Source organism: Cryptomeria japonica, chromosome 9, assembly GCF_030272615.1.
Source record: "Cryptomeria japonica chromosome 9, Sugi_1.0, whole genome shotgun sequence".
Taxonomy (NCBI): domain Eukaryota; kingdom Viridiplantae; phylum Streptophyta; class Pinopsida; order Cupressales; family Cupressaceae; genus Cryptomeria; species Cryptomeria japonica.
Window position 1 is genome coordinate 273,504,554 of NC_081413.1, and position 24,655 is coordinate 273,529,208.

General features: G+C 36.2%; 1 protein-coding gene across 2 annotated transcripts in view; it reads right to left on the minus strand.

The window, feature by feature from the left end:
- Window positions 1–13,904: 13,904 nt before the first annotated feature.
- The window catches only part of LOC131033018 (uncharacterized), a 127,690-nt gene continuing 116,939 nt past the window's right edge, over window positions 13,905–24,655 (minus strand). For both annotated transcript variants that reach the window (XM_057964125.2, XM_057964123.2), the window contains 3 exons: window positions 14,526–14,594; window positions 14,323–14,368; window positions 13,905–14,198 (listed from right to left, as the gene is read on the minus strand). In XM_057964125.2, the coding sequence (XP_057820108.1) occupies window positions 14,128–14,198; window positions 14,323–14,368; window positions 14,526–14,594 (186 nt within the window). In that variant the 3' untranslated portion in view covers window positions 13,905–14,127. The remainder of the gene's footprint in view (window positions 14,199–14,322; window positions 14,369–14,525; window positions 14,595–24,655) is intronic.

A 24,655-nucleotide genomic window follows, 5' to 3' on the forward strand; every position in this document is an offset into this window, starting at 1 on the left:
TGGCCTGCTGTGAGGTCTACAATTATGTCGATACTGGGCAAAGGAAAGTCATCTTTTGGACAGGCTTTGTTGACATCTCTAAAATCGGTGTATATCGTGATGTTGCCAACTAGTTTTGAAACTGGCACAATGTTGGAAATCCATCCAGCATAGTCGATAGGTCGAATAAATCTAACGTCTAATAGTTTCTTTAGCTCAGCTTTGACCATGAGTGCTACATGTGGATTCATGTTTCTCAATTTTTGCTTAACTGGCTTGGCTCCTGGAGCAATGGACAAATAATGCATGATTAAGTGTGGATCAATCCCGGGCATATCTGCATATGACCAAGCAAAATTGATTTGCTTTTCTTTAAAAACTTGGATAAACTCTTATCTTTCTTCCTCTGTCAGAGATTCTGCTAGGTGTATGTTTTTGGCTGCTTCTGTTGTACCAATGTTGATTGATTGAGTAGGCTCAATCAATATGGGTGATTGCTCCTAATAGTGTTCAGGAAGAGTGTCAAGTCTCCCATATTTAAGTGAAAAGGTTTTCACCTGTAGATGCGTCCTTTATTTTTACTTTTTTGTGATCTAGTGCAACCATTGACTGGTTTTCAGCAGTAGATCCTTTATTTCGTTCATTTTTGCGACTAAAAGACTTGGCACTCCCCTGATTGTAGATGTCGTTACTTTGTTCACTGGTAGAGTCTGTTTCCGGGTTGACGGTACACAAGTATTGGATAATGGAATCATCATTTGGGAAAATTGGTATGTCATGATTTTCAGGTCCGTCCCAGTCTATGAGGTCAGGAAAGATAAGTGGTAAAGAGTCATTGGGTGGGTTGAGTTTAGCTATTGTAAGTGTTAGGATGGAGGTATCATCATGGTTGGCCGAGATATTAAATAGGTTAATGATTTTGTCAAAGTTTTCGATGGTATCATCTTCAGTGTAGACTTGCTCGTAATGTCGCTGCTCATTTTCCTTGTCGTCATAAATATTTTGTGGACCAAATTCAAGTAGTCTAGGTTCTGTGCCTTGTTCTTCTTGAGAAATGGGTGTATGACTGTCATTTGCCGCAATATCTTCAGTAACATTGGAACAAATGCCCCATTCATATTCATTTGAATCAGTCTCAGAGGTACTATCCCAGATTCTGGCAGTGTTGTGGATTGGTATGTTGTAGGGTGAAAACAGGTCTTTGATGATTGATACGAGTCTGATAGTTTTCTCTTATTCTATATCAGATCTTGCTCCTACTCTTTGCATTTGGTCATATACTGTCTCTCCTCGGGGAGTAATGATGTTATTAGGGAGTGATTCTTCTTTGTTTGAAACTGGTTCTTGAACATGATGTACTTCTGCACAAGGTGTTTCTGTCTTTTGATTGACTGATTTCTCTTGACGTTTCTTTTTTTCCTGGTATTCACGTTCCTTGCGTATTGTTTCTACTGATTCAAATAGTACCTCCTGCCATGAGTCCTCCTTGTATTTCTTCTTTGCCTTCCACTGAGCTTTTTGGTATTTGCTTGGTGTCTTCTTTGGTGGTAGAGTGTGTTCATAGCCCAATCCTATTTTGTCTTTACAAAATTGTGAAGGGGGATCTAATGGATCTATGACTCCTTCCTGACATTTGTCAATAGGCCCTTTGCCATTGTGTCCCATTTGTTGCATGATAAAGTAGCCTTTTCCATACAGCTGTTTTGGTATAGATACTTCCATAGTAGCTGCCATGTCTTCTTCCTCATCCTTGTATAGCCAACTAAGGATGTCCTTTTCCTCTGATTCATGTGCTAGTGTGCCTAGTTGAATGAATTTGCCATCAAATTTGGTGATGGGTTGTGTTTCTTGATGTGTTGATATTGAAGGTAACCCATGCGATTTAGGTGATGCTGGTAAGTTGGTTAGACTTAGGGGTTCCAAAGGGTATTCTCCCATACCTTGTTCTTTGATTTTCATTTTCTATTTGAAATCCATAGATAGCGATTTAGATTTTTCTTGCTGAAGATCTGGTGTTGAGGAACTTTGTTTTTCTCTATTATGTGGAACCAAACTATCTTGGGCTTCCCCCATAGCATTACAATGTTGAAAAGGGTTATGATCTGCTGATATAGAAATCTCATGTCCATTGTAGGGGAACTTAACACACTAGTGATAAGTAGAAGGTACTGCTTGCATTTCATATATCCAAGGTCGACCCAATAAGATATTATATGTGAGGTCTATGTCTAAGACTTGGCACATAGTGTCCTTTTGTATTGGTCCTACTTGAATTGGCAACACCACTGTTCCTTTGGATGATCTTTCTTCATCATCATATGCTTTGATAGTGATCTTTTTGTGTGGATCAATAGACTGCTCAAAGAAGCCTAATGCAAAGATAAGTTTTAAGGTACATATATTGAGTCCAACTCCTCCATCTATTAATACTCTTTTAACTCGATGTTTGTAGACCAAGACTTCAATGTGGAGTGGAGTATTGTGTGGATGGCTTAATGAAATATTATCCTATTCAGAAAAGGTGATATTATGAGGCTTTGTCAAGTGAGCCACCATGGCTTGGAATTTATCAGTATCCAGATCCTAGGGTACATTTGTTTCCAATAATGCTTGTTCCAAGATGTCCTTGTGTTTTGGTGAAAGTTTCAGCAACTCAAGTATAGATATTTGAGCAGGAGTTTTGCACAGTTGACTGACCAGGTCATATTGAATCTTGGGTATGGTGTTTGCTGCTGACGTATGTCCCTTCAAGACATATTTTTGAGCTCTGGTGGTTACATTGATTGATTCATATTCGCGTTTGTCCTTGATTGTAATAGCATTTACTTGATTGTCCTCAGCTGATATATGATTGATGGTGTTATTGTATATGTGATTGATACGAGCTCCACGTGTATCGTTTGAGGTTGAAGCTCCATCCTTGTTGTAGTTTTGAAGAGGATTCTTAAAGGTACCATGGTCACCATTTTTCTTGAGACCATCGACTGTTAAATCACCTCTATCAATCATGTCTTGAACAATGTTTTTCAGTCTCATGCAATCATTTGTTTGATGTCCTTTGTTTCGATGAAAATCACAAAAGTGTGAGTCATTCCACCAGGGTGGTTTGATTTGTGGTTCAAAGTTGTTGATTGCTAGTAAGGAGATAATTTTGTTTGCCAGGAGCTCTCTGAATGTTGACTCCAATGATTGCCCTAATGGTGTGTAGATGCATTTTGTAAAGTTGTTGGTGTTACCTCATGAGTTTGTATTAGGTCCTCAATTTGTGTTATTGTTTTGGGTATTGTTGGTGTTGTTAAGATGATCTTGATTGGTAGTTGGTGCATAAGTGTTAGTACCTTGGTTAGCACCTTTTTGATTCTTGGTAGCCTGAGGATTACTTGATAAAGCTAACACCAGTTGCTTGGATTTTACATCATTAGTTTCGTTTCCTCCTTCATTTCCACTGGTTTTGTTTCTGGTCCAGAACCTGGATTTGTCTAAGTTGTTTTTGTTTTGGTTATTGTAATTAGAGTTGGATGAATTTGTCCCTTCTTTGAAAAATTTCAATGTTCCTTTCTTGACGCATGCCTCCTCTACTTGGATGCCATTTTTAATCAATTTAGCAAAAGATGGTATGCATTGGAGTTTGAGTATGTAACTCATCTCGCTATTTAAATTGTCGATGAAAATTTCCATCTTTTCCTTTTCAGGCACATCTTGAGGATACCTTGAGACCATTTGTCGCCAACATTGAAGGAACACCATAAATGTTTCATTGTTTTTCTATTTGGTATTGCAGACATCTAGCATGGTGATGGCATGTTGAATGTTGTAGGAATATTGAGTTATAAATTTGTTGACTAACTCATCAAAGGATTTGACAGGAGGTGTGATTTTAGATAACCATTCCATGGTTTGCCCACCCAAGCTTCTTGGGAATAATCTCATTAAATAAGTGTCATCATGGGCAAATTCTAGGCTCATGGTACAAAATTCCCGGACATGATCACGATGATCGCTTTTCCTATCACATTTGTCATATTTGAGAATGTCTGAATTTGGGGGAAAAGGTACCATGTTTAACCTTCTGTCAAAAGGATAAGGACAAATTTCATTCAAGGAATACCATACGGTTGATCCTTGTTGCATGTCTTGCATCTATTTTTGTAGCATTTGCATTTTCTATGTGAGAGCAACTAAGGGTGCATTTGTTTTCCGAGGGAAGATTTCTTCCCTCGCATTGTTTCTAGTTTGGAATGGCATGTGTAGCAGCATGTTTTGCTCAGGGATGTTTTGCTTGTGGATGTTTTGCTCGGGTAAGTTTTGCTCAGGGTCATGTGCTTCCTCCTCTATTTGTCGTTCTTGATAAGTATAATGTTGAGACCTTGTTCTAAATATGTTAGTATCGAAGTCTTCGGGGAGTTTAACTCCTTTTCTCGTGAGCATGAGTAGGTATTTTTCTTTGTCGGTTTCCATGAGTTTTTCCACAAGTTTTTGAAATGAAGCGCTTTCTTGACACTCTTGGAGGAGTTCCTCATAAATTTCTGTATCTTCTAGAATTGGATATTCGAAAGGATTTGATAATATTCGACCCATATTGGACTCTGGTTGTGTTTCACTTTGCTTGTTTCGTTGAGAGCGAGTAACAACAGGCATCTAGTAGAAACTTTCTGTGACAAAGGGAACAAACTCCTCTTCGATGTTTTGCTCAGGGGTTGGTGGTTCAAATCGAGGTATGTTGTAAGTGATGCACACTTCTGGGAAGAAAGTTGGATTGATCTTTCCTCCTTGATTTAGGCGTTGGCTGAATGCCGCTTTTTGACAGAATGCTCTACTCCTCAATGGTTCCTCGTCATATTTGTTTGTTTTGTCTTGAAGATACAAGCACATATGACAGAGGAATGTTCGATGAGATTTGAAGAGTTGGCGATTGATGTATAAAAACCTATTCCTTTTGGCAAGTTTTAGAGAACTGGGTTGTTGTTTCTTCAACTTAGTGTTATGATAAATACTCTTTCTTCTCAGAATACGAGGATTAGTCATGCACAAGTAATCAATGGTTTCCTTTGATTTGTTTTGGATTTAGATATCTTGTTTGAAAACTTAAGTTTTAATTTTATCAAATGAAGGTTTAGATGCCCTCTCATGACAAAGTGTGTCAAATGATATGGAATAAGAGCTTTCCCGATATGGAAACTCGATTTGACAACTTGGAGTTTGAAACAAGTATGTTTTTGGATAAAAATCCGTTTGATTGAAGGACCTTTTGATACGTGTGATGGTGTTTCCTGATTTTTGCTAGGAGAGATGTGTTTTATCCCTTGACTAGTTTTTGGATTTTGACAACTTTGTTTTAAGGAAAACTTGCTTTTGGAGTAGTTTTGATACTCTGATTTTGATTTTCTGTCTAATGGAGTTCAAGCGAGGAAAAAGGGCTTCCTAAATTGTTTTTAGAATTTTCAAAAATAGTTTCTGTTTTGCCCCTTGTTTTCTCAGTTTTGGCTATGCGCTAAGCCAAAACACCAATGCGCTACCAAATTTTCACAAAGCGCTAGAAAATGGTCTCCACGTGCTAAGCTGCCTTTCTGACGTGCTAACTTGGTTTGCTTGATTTTGGCTTGGTTTGAAAGGTTACGCATTGATGTGTCCTATTAGTGCGCTAACAGCTGATCTCAATGAGCTAGTGTTTGGTCTCAACACGCTAAGCTATTGCTTCAACATGCTAAAACATTTTCAGAAAACGCTAAGGTTTGAACTGCTAATTTGGGATTGATTATGTGCTAAAGTTCAGTACTGATGCGTTATGTTAAAGCTTGCATGAGCTAAAATGTGGTTCTAAAGGGCTAAGATGTTGCTCTTACGCGCTAAACTGCCCTAATAGTTTTGACTTGGTGGTTTTCTGTGATTTGTGAACTTTGTTTCAATGATAATGGATGATTTTCTGAAGTAAGAAATGAAAGCACAACACAAAAGAGATAACCATTTTGCCTAGTCTAAACAATGAGTGTATGTTCTGTGAGGATGTGTTCAAATCCCTAGAGTTTTAACAGGTTTGGATATAGAAAATATAATTCAATCAGACTCTTTATTCAAGGGTCATTGACAATACCATAGCTCACTAGTCTCGATACTCCGTAAGCTCAAATAGCCTTGTCACCCCTTAGGGGGCGCCCGTTTTTTTGCCTTTTGCCAAAAATTAACTCAAAGTGAATTGCTTCACAATTGAGTAGTTATCTTGGGAGATATATGGTGAGTAATCTTGGGGGTAGATTCTTCCCCACCCTTGCACTATGATATTGGAAATGTTTGGATACTGACTTGGCTCAAAGTTTCTAATGCTAAAGTTCGTAATCAGGCTTCCCGTTCGGTCGTCAGTGATAAACTCCCTCAAGAGGCTTCCCAACCTTTAGAACAAAGGCTTTGCGTATCATAAAGATACTGGGGGAAGGCTAATCGCTGTGCGCAACCATTGAAAATGATTATAGTGGATTGGAACACTTGGTGTCAAAGTCGTTCCCCACTTAGGTCGTTCCCCTCACACCGACCAAAGAATGGCTTTAAGAGTTGTTCAAATCCTCGGGAGGGCAGACCTGCTAAAGGTTTTAATGCTTAAAAACACTGAAAGCGTAAGAGTGGTATGGCTTTTTGATCACCCAATTAAGGGGAGAGCATATACCTTCCACTTTCGAAACAAAGCACACAAGTGTTCTTTTTAGCCTTTTATTGCAATGATTTGGTAAAATCTATATGTAGATATTGCTCCACAAAAACATGGTGTTCATTTTATTCCATCAAATCAATGATTATCTGATCTAGAAAATGAAACCTGGTCAACAAAGCAAACTTTTGATTTTTGGTTAACAAAATAAATCGACAAAGGGGAAGAACTTCCCTCTTTAACTTCGAATAAAACTGAACAAGTGTGGTTCTTTTACCTTGCAAAAATTAAAGTTGATCCTTTTAAACACCAAAGGACGGTGAGGTTGTTTTTAAAGATTTTTGCAAAATGAAAGATTGTTTGTTCTTTTTAGATGCCCAAATGAAAGTTTTCTCCTAAGAAAGCAAGAAAGATTTTTGTTGTGGTTCTTTTTAAGTACCCAAAGTAAGGTGTGAGTTCAATTTTTAGCTTTAAACAAGAAATGAAAGAAATTTAAATTTTTAACTAACTTAGCTAAGTTAGTAAAAACTTCAAACTACTTTAAATCTAGCTTAAAAAAATAAGCTCCAACCTGCAATTTAAACCATTAGTAACCTGCAAAACAAACATTTAATCAGTTAGCAAAATGATGGCTTTGTGGACTTCCACAAGTCTAACTTTTGAGTTCTCTGTTACAAATTATTTTCTATCTTATGTCTGTGATGTGCTACAGAATACACTGTACGCGCTACAAAAAGCCCCAGATGCGCTATCAGACAGACCCTACGCACTAAACTGTTTTTCAAATGCGCTCGACTGTTAAATTCCCACGCTGAAAGCTACAAGAATGTTTTAAAAAAATTCTATGTGCTAAGGGAGGGTTTCTACGCGCCAGGAAATGAGTCCAACACGTTGAACAGTATACCAGATACGCTAAGAAAAGTTCCCGACGCGCCGATTCTTGTTTCCTGTGTACCTGCAAAGTTGGTCAAATTCAAAAACCGATTTGATTAATGGGGTTATGCCCCACGGTGGGTGCCAGAAATGTATGCTGGAAAAGCGGTTCAATGAAATCTAAAATGTGAAAATATTCAAAGACTTTCCCACACACCCATGGGACTCTTGGTGCAAGTTATGGAGCCATGAGGAATAGCTCAACTTCCCAAGGAGTGTTCCATGGTTCTCTATCTCACAAGGTCCCTCAAGCCAATGCCTTTGCTCTCAGATCATTGAGCAAAGTGACTTAGGGATGACGAATGCAAGAACGAGGGATGCTTTTGATCGAATTTAGTATGAATGCATCCTATTTATACATGATTTTAACAAATGAACTAAACTAGATGATAAGATGACAAGGTTAGTAAAAATACTATCCTAACATGATATACTAGTCATATGTTTTAATCTAAGATGATAGAAATACTCTAAAATGATTATTAGATTTATTTCTATTACAAAGAGAGGCTAAATGCTTGCTAAAATTGACTATAAGTATGATGCTAAAGACTTGGATGATAAAATGAGGGGATTAGGGCTCTATTTATAGAAGAAACAGGGCAATGGATGGCCAGGATTGAAGGATCTTATCAAGGGTCAGGATTGAAAGCTATCAATCCATGTTTGCAATTCTCACCAATGAAATGGTGACAATTGTCAACATAAGACTGCTTGAGAGGAGAGGTAAGAAGCATTAAATGCTTGAGAAGACCTCATGGTTACCTTAGAAGGTAAAGGTTAAGGTTAGGTTAGGTTAAGGTTATCCATTGGATAAAGCTTTTACCCAAAGGGTAAACTCTTGTACAAGGGTTAAAGGGATAACCATGGTCAAAGCAATGAATGCTTGATGAGACCCCTAGGTTAGATGAGGGTTGAGTTAGGCAAAAAGTTTCTAACCATGCCACAAAGGGTTAGTTAACCATTAATGGTTTGAAGACTTTGGGAACATATTTGTAAGAGTCCTTCCAAATTTGGGGGAACTCAACAAGTTAGCTTGTTGAAGGCATAAAGGCTTTAATGCCTTTGGAAGACTTTATTCGAAATTTGAGAAGTGACCTCCTCAAATTTAGGGAAAAGGGACAAATGAAGGGTTGAGCTTAATTGATTAGGATTGGAGGGATTCTAGAAGAATTTAGGAAGAGGGTTAGGAGGCAAGTGGGAGATGTAGGAAAATGCAAGTGGGTGAGGGATAATAGGATTTAATTAAAATAAATTGCTTTATTTCATTTTGGTTGCAAGTTGGGGATTTAAATAAATTAGATTTATTTAATTGGGGTGAACTATTTAATTAAATGTAAATTTAATTAAAAAGTAGAGAGAAGGGATTTAATTAAATAAAATGATTTATTCAATTAAATGATATAAAAGGCTTAAGTGAATTTAAATAAATAAATTGAATAATTTATTTAATTAAAATAGAAGAATATGGATGATTTAATTTAATTAGATTTAACTAAATAGAGGAATGAGAATAAAATGAACATTAAATATTCATTTAGAAATATGGTCATTTTTATACGTCTACAATTATATTTTAATTGGAATTAGTTATTTATTATTTCTTGGTTGTCAAGAAAGAGTTACTTATTTTTAGTGGATTTGTGATTGACGACTTAATATTTATTTATTATCGTTTTTTTCTTTTATGAAGATTTTATTTTGGGAATTAATTTAATATTATTTATATAATATTTTTAGGATTAGGGCTTTTCTTTTCCTTGTGAGATTTATTTAGGTGGTCGAGTTTTATTTATTGTGTCTTCATGAGTTGATTGTGTTATTATTATTATTCTTTTTCAAAGGTTTGAAGAAAGGAAACTTTATTGCAACTTTGTGAATAATTTTAGAGTGTGAATTTGAAGAGAGGGAATTGCAGTTTTCAGTTTAACTTTGGATTTGCATTGAGCATGGTTTGGAATCCTCAAGCTTGATTGATTTGGAGTATTGGTTATTGTTTTGAAGAGATTTCATGTTTTCATAATTCGTCATCCAAAATTCTTTTTCCCTCCCTCTTTCTTTTCATAGGTTTCCAAGTATGTATTTATTTTTCACTATTTCCCAATTTTAATTTTAGTTTAATTTGCAACATTGATTAAATGGATTATTAGTGGGATTTGGGGATGTGTTATTGAATTTATTTTTTGTTTTAAATCCGTTAATTAATTTTTGTTTTTAAAAAGATTGAGTTTTGCAAAAATCGGTTATAGGGAATTAGTGTTTTAATTGCTCGGTTTTTCTTAATTCTTGTATGAACCCTTCTGCTTGATCTATTAGTGTTTTTAAAAGGTTATTAGACCCTTCTCAAATGGGTTTGAATCAGATTTTTACTTTGGAGTCTTTTAATGCTCGTATGTGCAGAATCACTATTTTGGGTCTTGATTTCACAGTTTGATTCTATTTTGACACTTGTTTTCTTCTAGAGGCTTGTTTTGGACTTGTGCCATGTTATTCATGTATTTTTAAAATTTGATTGGTATTATTTTGACTGATTTATTGTTCATATGCTCATTCTTGATTTTGCTTGTAAAGTGGAACAGTTGTATTGGGATTATGACTCAATTTTTCAAGATTTGGTCATGTGTATAAGTCATATTTGTAGTTTGAACTATCTATGCATATGTATGGATCCTTTATGCTCCCATTTGGTTATATTGTGTTTCATGATGTTTGTGTTGAGATATATAGTATAGGATACGTAGTTGCATCAAGGGAGAGTGGCTCACTATGGGGGTCGAAACCCTAAGTAGTTGGTTGTCAAGATAACCCATAGGTGACTAGAGTAATAAGTGATAACATTAATAAGAAAAAAATTAAATGGGATTTATTTGGGTTTTACACACTAATAAGATAATATTGTACCCCACTCATGGCCGTGTGTGCTCATATAGGCAGAGGGTGAGATTGGGAAGACCTGCCCATCTATTGAGATGTTGAATTGGCTTGATTATGCAATACCTTATCTTCATGAAAGGATTGCATAGTTCTGCATGAGTTGTCCATGGGGGGCAGGGTCTGGAGTTAGGAGAGGAGTCAAATTGCCAAGATAACCCATGAGAGGCTATGCGATGACACTCTCGTCTTATGTATCCTAGTATCCTATTGAGTCGATTGTTTGTGGAAGCCTCTAGAGCCCTTTTGAGATGTTTTTATTTGGAAGTATTTTGTGGGCTCTTTTGAAGGTTTTGTTTGTCACCCATCTCTGAAAATTTTGTAATTATGCATTTATGTTTTAGTGATTTTTGGCTATTGTCTTTATCCTCTTGTCTTGTGAAGTGCTATATTATGTATCTTGGTTGTGAGTTTATTTAGTTCTTTATCCCTAGCCTTCTTGTTTCTTGATTGGGGCCTTGTGTCTATCTCCTAGCATGAGGGATGGCCCTACGGGTTCCACATGGTTGGGTGGCATTGCTTTTTCACCCATTGGGAATATATTTGGTGGACTTGTTCGTGTGCGACTGGATGGAAATTTACCATATGCTTTTCAATGTCTTCATAATTTAGTTGCGAGATGATTATGTGATGTAACAAGACAAGTTATTTTATATTTGTATTGGCAATTGTAAAGGATATTTAGGTCGTGCTAAGTGGAAAGTTTGTAATATAACCATTGAATAGATGTAATCGCATCAATGGATGTTTTGCAAGTGAAAGTGATTATGTGAATTACATGTATGTTATCATTAAAAAGGTTATCATAGGAATCTTTCTTTTGATGTTTTAAAATGACCTTAGTATATATCTCTATGTGATGAGTTATATGTTTGACATATGATAGTGAGTGTTGCTAGTAGCGACGTTGGGGAGTTCTATTATGTGATGAGATTGTCTTTCGCTAAATATTATTATGATTTCTTCTAAGTAGCGTAATGTGTTTACTTAGTGTTGTATTGAATTAATGATGTTTGATGTGTTATGCTTTAGAATTTTTTTTTATTTGCTATGTATTTGAGTTATTAGTTTTTATTATTCTGGGGTTCCTCGGCAAGGTGTTACATGATGCTCTTGTGCGTGGATGTGGATTCTTATCTCTTCAGCTTATGGATGGATTCTTGTAGTAGATTGAGGTATCATGATTCTTGATAGTTATATTAGAATGAAAGAGATTATGTACCTTGAGATAGTTGTAGTTGTGGATTGAGAAATATGTATATTTATGTAAAGGATCTTGTATTCATATGTATTGGGATTATTGTAATAGGTTTGAGATCATGACTCTTGTAATAGATTATGGTATTGTACCTTGGATATTGATCATTAATGAAAATAAGGTTTAGATTCATGGTTGATGATGTTATTGGATTATTCTTGAATGAGATAGAATATATGTTATTGGTTGAAAGAAGTTAATTCATTATCATGTTTGTCTCTTGGAAATGTTTATGTATTAGATAATATGATTATACTCTTGATGGTAATGGATTAGTTATTTGGTAGGTGATGTTCTATGATGGTTTAATGATGACATTAGTAAAAGAGAAAATGGGAATTAGGAACATTTGGTATTGGTATTCTTAAAAAGAACCTAAGGAATAATTTGGGAATTGGTTAAGGATAGATCGCATTTATGACAGTTGAATTAGTAGATGTTATCTATGTGAATGTAAGGAGTAAATGATGAAAGGAAATGTTAGATTGTTTATATTGTTATAGTAGGCTTGATGTGGTTATGTTCTTGTGTTAATTAAGTAATGACGTTGGGATACCCTAGGGAATGTTAATTGATGGATTGCATTTATTTCCACTTGCGTATTGAGTTCATATGATTATGCTCTTATGATTATGTTTAAGTTGAAATGTGCATGTTTAGAATTAATGTATATGTGTATTTTAGAGACGTGATGCATTAGATGATGTTTAAAGAAAAATGTCTCTATTTGCATATTAGTTTTTTAAATTTCTCTAGAGTATTTTGGTAGGCATTACAACAGCCACATGGTGAGAAGTGTTTCATGTGTAAAGTTCCTTGCATTTGATGTGCCGAGGTTGACAACATTGGCAAGAAGTGGTTCTGCAAGGGGAAACAATCTAGAATGCTCCTTCTAGGTTCGATGTTGGAAGTTGGGTAGTCGAGTTTTTTGGAAGTTGGTCTCTTTTTGTCATATTTAATTGTTTGATTGGTTAGTTTAGATTGTGACTTTGGTAATTGTTTATACTTTGGTTTAGGGAAGGGCTACATATATTTCTTTAAAAAAAATTAAAAATGTATATATGTAACTTTTGAGGTCATATATTCTAAATGACCTAATTAATCACAATTATAACTATAAATATTCAAATTTCAAATATTGATAAATACTAAATAAACTATATATATTTATATCTTTAAACATAATTAGAAATTTCAAATTCTAAAGAAAATTTAAGACATTATATAAAGGCAGGGCCTGGATGCGCCCTGGCTTTTGTTCATTTAGCAATTATAAATTAAACGATTCTAATCGCATATCAATGTATCCACTATTCAAATTAACACTTAATAGATGAAGGATTGCATAACTCTAGTTATTAAGACATTATTGCTTAATGTCTCAACTGTATAACGTTATCTGGGTATGTGTAAATGTTTGGCTGTGTATCTCTGATAAACTTTTAGCAATGGAGTATCCTAGTTATGGAACTATAAGTAAGGCAACAACATCTTAGGTCCACGTACATTGAGAAGGGATCTCATAAAAATCTGATCAACCCTTGGGATTTAAATCTTCTTTTTTATCTCTAATAAAATTTTACCAATGGAGCATCTTAGTTATGGATGTATAAGTAAGGCAGCAACATCTTAGGTCCACGTACATTGGAAAGGGATCTCATAAAAATCTGAACTAATAAGCCTTTCAGGCCCATTTTCCTGAATCCTCTCTATGTACCGTTACCAGTTCACAAATGATGAAAAAGAGCTTAAAGTCAAAAATCATGTTAAGAGGAATTTATATCCCCCACCAATTTGAATGGTTCAACATGCTAGCAAGATAATGCTAGAAGTAGTTGGAAGAACCCTAATCTTAGCAAACAATAACTAAATCTGATCCAGACATTTATTATTTTTCATCATATGAAAAGGGCTACAATTTGTTTGCAGTGTTTATCAATAACTTTAGACCTCTTTTCAAGATTAAACCTTTATGCAGAAAATGAACTGCCAGATAACTTGCTTATGAGCATGTCCCTTTCTACTACCGTGAAGCATTGAACCAGGTGAAAAAGAAAGGGCATAAATTTGAGTCCAAGCCATAGTTGTAAAACAAACAAAAATGTAAATTTGAATAATAGAATCGAAATGCTGTGAGCCACATTTTAGATGGATATACCAGAATGTAGATGTAAATTTTCTTTTGCATCTTTGATTGCATGATCATTTGATATTATATTTAGTAACATAAAACTGCAGATGCACTCTGCCACACTTAGCTTTTTCAAAGGACATTTTGACATGTTTAGAAATCACATGAACCAAATTCAACAAAATTGCATTATTTGATATTCCTAATATATGACCCGTGGAAATGAAAAAAATATTAACAAAAAACAGGAGTGAATTAATTTAACTTCTTAATCCCTGGGAATGATGGTCGAATAGATACAAGTGGATCGCCATATCCTACAGCCTCTGCACAAAATTTTAATTGTCATTTGTAATAAACTTTTATCTTATCCATTTCACAAGTATAAAACAAAAGCATATGGGAAACATTATTTTCTGAACACAACTGTGAATCCTGGATGAACTTTACCGTCATTTGTCCTCAATATGCTTACGACCTCCCCAGCTACTTTACTCTGCCAAATATATTTAATATAGCTAAGCAGTTAAAATTTATAATAAATTGTCCTTAGAACTCTATAAATAGATGAAGATCACTTGATTTCCTAGACTTCTCAGAATGATCAATTAAGTGGCAAAAATATGTATAATTTAGGTACCAAAAAAATGCACCTCAACTGGTGTCTGACTACCAAGCTGTTCAACATAGCAAACCACTTGCCCAGCTTTGACGGTTTGTCCCTGCCAAAAGTATCCAAATCCTCTCTAAGATTAAAAAACTAATACAAACTTTTAGAAGCTAGGATAGACAAATAAATTGTAGCAACCAGGACAGGTAATTTAGTTTCAAAACACAATTTCCATGTTAAAACACATGGTGCAGTCTCTATGGCAAACATATAAAACAGCAACCGAGCTTGTAAAGTCGAGTTGGGACCATCAAACAGGTGTGAAATTCAGGTTCATTAATTACTAGGAATACAATTAAATCCATTTTCTTTTAGCAACCAAGAATGATCAATACAAAATTAATGCCATGCATTTATGAAGAACCAGGAAGTAATTGTGCAAGCCATGAAACTCGGTCACAAGGAAATGTGTTCGGTATCTGATACAGTACAGTATCAGTTACAAATACGACTAATTTTCAACACAGCATGGATATGGATGAAAAGAAACAACTTCAATTATAATAATATTAATAATCAGCACAAATTAGATTATAAACATATTTATAAATTAAATTGTAACTTTAGTTTTATTAAATTTAGAAATTTATCAGCAATTCAAGTTTAGCTAAATTATAAATAAATTTAAAATAAAACACACAATAATCATTTTGATATATCCTAAACCATATCTGATAAACACCTAAGTTTGCCAAAACATTAATAAAAATCCGTTCCAAGAGATTTCCACAATCCATCATATAATTATTAAGAGGTTTCTGGATTCGATTGATGCAAAAATCTTTGACACAATCGAATCCAGAAACCTCTTGATAATTAATAAAAATATTAAATCTTAATCCTATATTTTAAAAATACAAAGCTTTATTTTGTTGATCATGTAAGTGAAAAAGGGGCCTTAAATCCTACCAATTAAATACACAAAATAAAACTGCAGTCTTACCCCATCAAGGAAGCACAAAGACACAGTTAACATGCTTAAAATATTTTATACATATATAGAAAGACAGAAAGAAGTACATAAAATAAAGATTGTATTACTATTAATGAAGATGAAGATTACAAAATTGAGCTATTAGAGGAAAAACCATGCAGATTAAATGATAATTGCAACAGCTTTTAGTACAGCAAGGTGCGTGCTTGCTGCAATGAGACATTACACTAAGAAAGGAAGGAGTATTCATACTGTCATTCTGATTATTTACAATGTAAATAGAATTGCCTTTTCAAGACAAAAGGCATAGCAAATTATATTTTATATGTGACTTCAAAGCAGAGTGACACTGTGATGTCCCCACTCTAGTTAGTCTTTGTGACTGATGGGTTAGCTTATTATTTTTGGACTCTCGTAGGCTAACATTTTGGATAGAGAGTCTCAGTGGTAGTTCCACTTCTTCAATTCAGTCTTGGGTTCAGTTCCAGGGCCTTAGCAGTTGGTGTGTGGGCTTAGTTGAGGGACTTTAGTAAGTCAATCTGGCAGTTGTGCTATTTTTGGTCAGGGCCCCTGGACACATGGGGGTTATTCAGTATTGACTCGATCTTCAGACGACATGTTAAAAGACTGAATAATGAAGAAGTTATTAATATTCTAGTGGCTAAGTTATTTAATTAACTTATATGGTAATTAAAAGTCATAAAGTGACTTTATTAAATTAAAAGGCCACTTAATATTATAAAGTGACTTTATTAAATTAAAAGGCCACTTAATATTATAAAGTGATTTCTATTAAATCACTTAAATGATTTGGGTGCCCAGGTTGAATATCAAACTATGCAAAGTTAATTAAATACATTTTAATGTATTTAAAATGCATTTGCCTGTACTTAGTGAAAATCGTGCCATTTGGGGGTTATAAGGAAATTGGAAGCAATTCAAACTCCATTATTGATTATTTGACATTGCTTGATATTTTCTCTATAGATTGTTTGAGACAAGGGTTTCAGAGGGTTTTCTATTGAAAAACGTTCATTCTTCATGGATCTGTGATTCTGAGGCTGTGAAAGATCAGTTGAATTATTGCAAACTGAGAGGGCTTCACACATAAGTTTTCATGTGCTTCATCAGAGGTTATTTGTGTTAGTTATTTGCAGATTTTGAATAAGGAAGGAGGCAATACAGGTTAGACGCCTCATTAGCAACGTCCAATCAATTCAATAAGTAGTCGTACCAATCAGCTTGGCACGTGGGGCTCCAGAGAAGGGGCGTTTTGCCTGGGAGGCTGGAACGCCTACCCAAAGTGCATTCTAAATGCACATTTCCCAACGCCAAGTCCTTTCAAGCTATTCCATCCACTTTCTAGCTCAGAGAAATCACTTTCTGGAATTGTACGGCCATTTTGATCAGTTTCCCAGTTTTGGCTGGCAAACACCAAATTTCTTCATTTAAAATAAGTTAAGGATCCACGGGTATGCAATTAGCAGTAGGATTTATTGTAGCGGTTATCTTATTCATAATATAGTCGCAGTTGCTCTCAATTTTATTTCTATTTGGTTTTATGTGCAATTCTTGCCTGGCACGTGTTATTTTATGCTTTAAAATTGTTCAGAAACCTTGAAAATCCAAAAACACAACAGCAATAGTATTACAGGAGAGTTAGAACCAATAGGGTTCTTACAATGGTATTAGAGCTTTGATCCTGCCTTCCTGGAGGGTTAGAAATTCTTATGCATCAACAACAGTTTGGGCCTCACGGGTATTACACGCAGGAGACCTGGTTTACAGGGTGATCCAGATCAAATTGAGGAGATACCATTGGAAATTATAGGGGACAAGAATGAGGATGAGCCACACAGAGAGGCTGTTAACAATGAGGACCGAGAAACCGAAATTATTATAAGGGGTCCAGTAACAGGGCAGCAACAGGTGGCAAATGTGTTGCAGCAGTTGACTAAAACCATACAGCGGATCACTGTGCCAAGGGGGCATAATTAGAACCAGGAGGAAAATGGAAGTGTTGCTGGTCTCCCAAGGGCAAGAGTGACACCCACACCCACCTATGATAAGCCTACACGCCCAACCTTTGTAAGAAATGAACCTGAAGAAGAGGACGTGGTTGCAGAGGAAGATGAGGTGGCCTTTACAATTAACGTGACAATACTTCACGATGAATGGGATGCATTACCACCAAGAGTTAAGGAACATCTTAACTTTGACAGGTTCATGAGTCAAAAGAGGGAACATAGCAAGAAATGGAATTGGAATGACAGGAAACCTTGGAATAAAACTAATGATCTCAAATATGCAATCAACAAGCTCACACTTTCTACTTTTGATGGCAGTGGTAGAGTCACAGCCAGAGCTTGCATTAGCAAGTTGGACACCTTCTTGACCCTACGTCCTATATCAGAAGAAGATGCTATTAAGTTTGCAACTTTGCATTTGGATGGGGTAGCCCATGACTAGTGGCACCATGGGATGGTTACCTTGCATCATGACCTTATTACTACATACCACGAATTCACTGATAGATTGGTTAAGCATTTTGATAAAAGAGATCCAAAGTTGTATTTCAGAGATTTAGCTCAGCTGAAACAAATGGGCAGTCTGGAATCTTACATTAGTGAATTTCAAAAGCTTTTGGTCATGGTAACTAATATCTCAGAGAAGGTTGGTCATTCTTTTTGTTGAAGGTCTTTATGAGCCTATGAAGGGTTGGATTAAGGCTTTTGATCCCCCTACCTTGCAAGAAGCCAAGAGGAAGGCACGTAGCATGGAATTTACCGTGCCCTGTAGTAAGTTCACTCCAAACAACTCAAAACCGTCCTCATCATTGAATGACAGCAAATCTGATCCAAAGAAATAAAAAAATGTGGACCAAAAGAAGAAGTTTGCAGCACCTTTGGATAGGGAAACACTTAATGACTTGCGTAGAAGGAAACTGTGTTTTCATTGTAAGGGCCCTTATGATCAAAACCATGATTGTCCCTTCAAGCCTAAGGGTCAAAATAGGCATATGGAGTGGTTTTATGAGGGAGAAAACATGACTGATTGTTGGTTGAAAATTTTGTACACTTGGGGAAATATACAAAATTGTGGTTTCAACCACAGCACACGAGTAAAAACTCTCTTAATTAAGGGAAGGCTCCCCCTATCTAACTAAAACTGAAATAAAAACAAGATGGGACAACAGTCTTCCTTCTTTCTTCAAGAAAGACAATATCCTTTTCTCTTCACAAAAAAAGATAGCGATTGAATACGAATAGCAGTAACCACTTTCAAGTAAAATGAGAGAAAGGAAATGAAATACCTGAAAGCGCAAAGACTTCCGTCACTTCCTTCGGGACGGGACAGCAATATCAAGCTCAAAGACTTGACTATTAGAAGTCCTATCTACCCTTTGCTATACTAAATTTTACAACGAATAAAAGACAACAGCTCAAAGACTGGAATAATTTATTCTTTCAACACAAAGACAAGAACTAATGCAAGCTCAAAGACTTGCTGCTATTTCTCATCAAACAATAATTTTTCCCTCAAGAATAGACGCAAGCTCAAAGACTTGCTGCTCCTTCTAGAGATTTCCTATTTTAATTAATCTTCTCTACTTGCAGCTCAAAGGCTTCAAATCAAATTGGACTAAGCTCCTTTAGAAACACTTTGCATAGAATAAATAAAAAGAGTCAAACTCAAACTTGTAGCTCAAAGACTCAAAACTTGAGTAATCCTTCTTTATTATTCTTCGAAACCTTCAATTCACATATATAAGCCAAAGACTTCTTGCTGTAAATTTGGCAGAGTTTTTGCTTGCTTTCCCAAAAGATAAAAATTACAAAGGACCCTCTCTTCTATTTATAGGAGAGGAGCCTTGAGAAAAAGGTGGGAGGATCCTAACTAACTTGAGAAATTCCCTCAACCACCAAGACCTATTCAACAACTAATTATGACTTCATTAACTAACTAAGACCTATCCCAACTACAGTCCTAATCGGACACAACTTGTAGTTGCCTTACAAGTAATTACAAAAGTGCAAGTAAGGAATTAACTTGTAATTACAAAAATGCAAGTGATGACAACTTGCAATTACAAAAACGTTTTTACAAGTAAACTTGCCAAAAGGGAAACTACAATTATGAAATTACAATTTTAAAATTTTACAACAAGTGTTAAAAACACTTAAGTTGCACCTCTTGAAGATATGAACAATTCGAACTTCTGAATAACTTTCTGCAATTCATCAGGATCTGGTTCATGAGTGTTCATAGCCACCACCCTAGTCTTTACGATAACATCATGGCATTGGCATAGCATGGAGTTGCCCTTTTCCAATGCGGATCGGATTTCCTGCAACTCAGTTTGATACTTAATCAATATTTGAATGGAAGCGACTGAGAATTGCTCACTTCTCCATTCATCATGAATCTTGAGTTGCAGATCCGCAAGAACTTCTTCCTCGGGCAGCAACTCATCATTCTGATTTAAAATGTCGCAGGATGTCTTTTTACAACGGGAGGTAACATCTTGAAAGACTGCTTCACGCAACTTTAAGGTCTCATCAATTTCTTCAATGAGTGAATTGAGAACAAGAGATTTGTTCTCCAGAAGTTCCTCATATTCAATGTACATGACTCTGGAAGGAATTACATCATGCACCTGAAGAACGCCCAACTGATGTTGAGGCATCTTTCGCCAAGAAACTAAATTTCTCTCAACCTTCTCCAAATTTAGTTTGAAAGCACCCAAGATTTGATTCAACTTATCTTCAATGATTTCCAATTTAACCGTTGTTTCAAATACCTGTCTTATGACTTGTGAACATAAGTCATGCAATTGATCAACCCAGGTGTCTAAGGCTTGAACCTTTTGGGCGGCTCTCTCGATACCTTGGATTGGTTCACCGGCCTTGGAAGAAATAGGCACTTGGCCTTCTCCATTTGAAGGTAGAGTAATACTTTGGATGGCTGCCATGAGTCTTTGATTCTCTACTTCCAATTGATCTTTCTTGGTCAAAACCTCATCATACCGTTGTACCAATGTAGCCACTGTTTGTTGAGCATCATGTTTGACAACCTCACGAGTCTGCTTACCCAGTTGCACTTTGGTGATCCGATAATCAGCTGCTTGCATTTCTTCAACTGGTTTATCTGATATTGGTTCAGTGATTTCTGCCACTCTCATCCGATTTTCATCAACGATCACCCTCGAAACTGTCTTTGCCCTCTTAATAGCTTTAGGTTTTGATTGTTTCAACTGTTGGTAGTCAAAGGCATCAGGTGAGATCACCTGCTTCTTCCTCTTTGTAGTGAAAGAACTGCCATGGAGGTAAAGCCATTAACTCTGATTCTGGGATAGAGGGAGAAGCAGTTTCTGTTTGAACAACTGTGGTGATCTTGGGAGAAGTGTCCGTCTGGATAGCCACCATAGTCTGCTGAGTGACGACAGGATGTGATGAAGATGTCATGAACTTATCAAAACAGGTCATAGAAGTATCAATATCACACACAGGTACATATGAAGGATCATCTGAAAAGATATTCAACAAATTTTCCTGAGAACGACCTTGAGATGGTTCTGCTGCTGAAAGTGGAAGGACGTTCTGTGGAGATTCTGAAACTGAAGGGGCAGATTGAGAGCTCACATCTATCACAGGAGGAAACATGGGTACCTCAATAGGAAGTGAAGACAGAGAATTATGTGGGGGCTCTGTAGAAAGCGACTGAGGAGCATTATCAGATTGAGTTTCTTCCTCTGAAGCTTCAGGATCAATCACATGAATTTCCAATTGTGGCTTCTCCTTGCCTTGAACTGTTATTTCCTGAGGAGGAAGCACCATTGCATGACTGACTCGCAATTTGATCCTCGTACTAGAAGAGGATGCACCTTCTTTATTGTCTAGTTGAATTTCAGACTTCCGCCTAAGAGGACCTGTAGAATCATCTTCTTTCGCAACCTTAATCTTAATGAGCTTGACACCATTGTTCTTAAGCCAGATATTGGTATTGGCAAGAACTGACTGAAATCTATCCAAGATAGAAGTGCCTTCCTTATGGGACCAGTGGATAGAAGGAAGTGGAGCCTCATCAACATTCTGATTGACAAACTCAGGAACAAGAATGTTGCCATCATCAATCATCCCTTGTGGCACGTTCACGAAGTTTAGATCCACAATCTGTTCTACAGTCAGTCAGCAGTAATCCATCTTGCGAATCTCCTTTTCGGTACAGAGATCAACCCAGATATCTTCTATCCGATGTACATGGATGAAGGTCTTCTTGATCTTCTCCTTCATGCCTCGGTAATCGAAATCAGCTCTAGGTTTGAATCTTTTGAGTCTAATTTCCTGCAACTCGGTCTCCATAGCCCTGGCCTTGATTGAAGTCATTAGAGAATATTGACCAATCTTCAATGGGTTGTTGGAAGAAATACCCATGCCAACCTTGTGCTTAACTAACTGATGTGTATGCACAGCCATGATCTGCCTTCCCAATTCCATGAGAATAATCTTATCTGTTGGGTATCGTGGGAGCATGTAAGGTTGCCCACCATAGCATCCAACTCTCATGTAGGTAAAAGTTGGAAACTGGAGAAACAAACAACCATATTCTTTCACCCTTTCCCATGCTTCATCTAAGACTCTTTTGTTCTTCAGGTTCTTGTCAAATTGACACAAGTAATGACCAAAGAAAGCGTCCTGAACCCTTCTGAAATGAGACCTACTTGATCTTAGAGGCAACTGATCATAGTATTCCCAAACCGGTACAAGCATGCAGTCACCCTTGGTGGAAAGACCTGGGAAATGTCTAAGTGATGCAACAATATACAAGAGATATGAATTCATGTAGAAGGTGAAAGTAGTAGAGACGACTGCAAGTTGTTCACACAAAGCATCACTGATGATCTCACCCCAACAGATGTGTTGAGACTGCCTTATTAACATAATAAATTGGTACATCCAAGGTTCAAAAACATTGGAATGTTCCAATCCCATCATACGACTCAGAAGAGTAATAGTATCACCGATCTCATTCTTGAAATCAGATCGATATAACTTTGCCCATCTGGTAAGCGCAGTGCGAGGTTCATGAATCCATTTGTTGATATGACGCTTACAGTCTTTCTACCTTTTGGCAAAGTATTCAGCTGCACTTTGCTTGGAGATCTCTATATAAATGGTTTCAGAAGGTATTTTGAAAACCCTCTCTATAGCTTCTGCATCCAGGCGAATATTCACTTCTCCATCATCATTTTTAATAACTTGTGTCTCTTTATCAAAATGATAGGCACATGCTAGAACAAATTCCGGTTCTAGGGCAGCAACTGGAAAGGATGCGGCATGATGGATATGGCTGTCCAGCAACCGTTGCATATCCCCCTCCTTCGGATCTTCAATCCTTTGTATGAATTCGGACATGTCAACATGGCCTATCTTAGTATCCTTGATATGATCAAGGGAGGAGAAAACCTGTGACTGCGGAACTTCATTTTGGTATTTATCATACCTATATTTCATCTTTTTTGGAGTGAGAGATGATGGTACATCTGTCATCTGGAAACAATTGGGAATGCTGCAATTTAAATCCAAGAGTATCAAGGCAACATCAAAGTCAGTAACTTTAGACATTTTCACTCCTCCAAATGGGAAAGTTCAACTTTCGTACTTTGGCTTTGTGAGAGGAAATATAAGAGGTGGAAAAATAAGCTTTTGACTTATTTCGGGTTTTGAAACATGTTTTGCAAGTACACAAGAGGGAAGTACAAACGTGTAATCGGGTTTCCAAATTCCGAATGCAATTATACTTGCAAAACACGAAGCATGAATAAATGGAAGGAGAATGAATTTTCAGTTTGGAAGTTGGGAAGAACACATTTGCAATTGGTTTTCTAAATCCAAATGCAAACTTATTTACAAACTGAAAATCGAAGGAATGGATGAAAAAAATAGTATTTAGGCAAGTAGGAAATGGAGAGGATGATAAGTACGGATGAGGGAATTGGAAACGGATAGGTAAAAATGAATTTCAAGAAGATCACTTGGAACTTTATCATGCCAAAATGGAAAGAACTTTCAACTTGCAATCCGGATTTCAAAACCCAAACTTGGGAAGAACTTGAATTTTTCGTCATTGAAACTTGATTTTTGGACTAAAGAAGGTTAAGTCTTTGTCCAAAAAGGGAAGAACACATCTTGAGGTAGAACTTTTCACACTTGCAAATTTCTTTGCAAATTGGGAAGAGCACGTCTTTCTTATTTTGAAACTTGATTTTTTTTTGGACCAAAGAAGGTTAAGTCTTTGTTCAAAAAGGGGAAGAACACAAATTTTCCTCTTACTTGCAATCGGGTTTCTAAAACCCGAATGCAAGTAAAGAAGGAGAATTACAAAGGGGAAGAACAACTTTACTTTACAAATTTCTTTGTAAAATGGGGAATTTCCTCTCAAGAACCCGTTATGAACATGAACAAAAGTAAAACTAAACAAGAAAATGCAAGGAAAGAAATAAGAAAGAAATACAAAAATAAAAATTACCTTGCAAGGTTGAGAAGAAATCCAAACTTGGAGAATCAACCCAACATGGAAGACGATGCCCTTTAAATAGGATTTACACAATGGGAAAAACTTAGCCACGCATTGTGACAAAAGAAAAACCGATTTGCTATAAAAATGCCATGTAAAAATGCCAAGGAAGTAGTTCGAAACTGATTTCATTCATCATTAAATACAAGACAAAGCAAAAACGATTTAGGATTGAAAGCATACCTTATAGGCGAAGAATGCATTTTTGGCAAGAAACGTGACTGGTTTTTAGGGCCTTTTTGCAAATCCGAAACCAAAAATGCGCATCAAATGGTTTGATAAATGCTTAGAATCCAACGCATTTATGGTTGAGTTAAAAACGCCTTAGAAATAGATGGATTGAAACCCCCAAACCATGGCAAATCGCATAAATGCATGATTCAGAAAAAAACGCTTTGAAGAAGACAAATGGCGAAAAAATGGTTTAATGAATGCGTGGAAAATGGGTTTGAATCCTTCAAAGTTGCAGCAAATCCACACTTGGAAGGAATCCCTACATTTCCTCCAAAAAATTTGAACCCAAATTAGCTTGCAATGGCATGGAAGAATTTCGGGTTTTGGAAACAAAACAACAAGTTTTATAAAAAGTTCATATTTTTGCC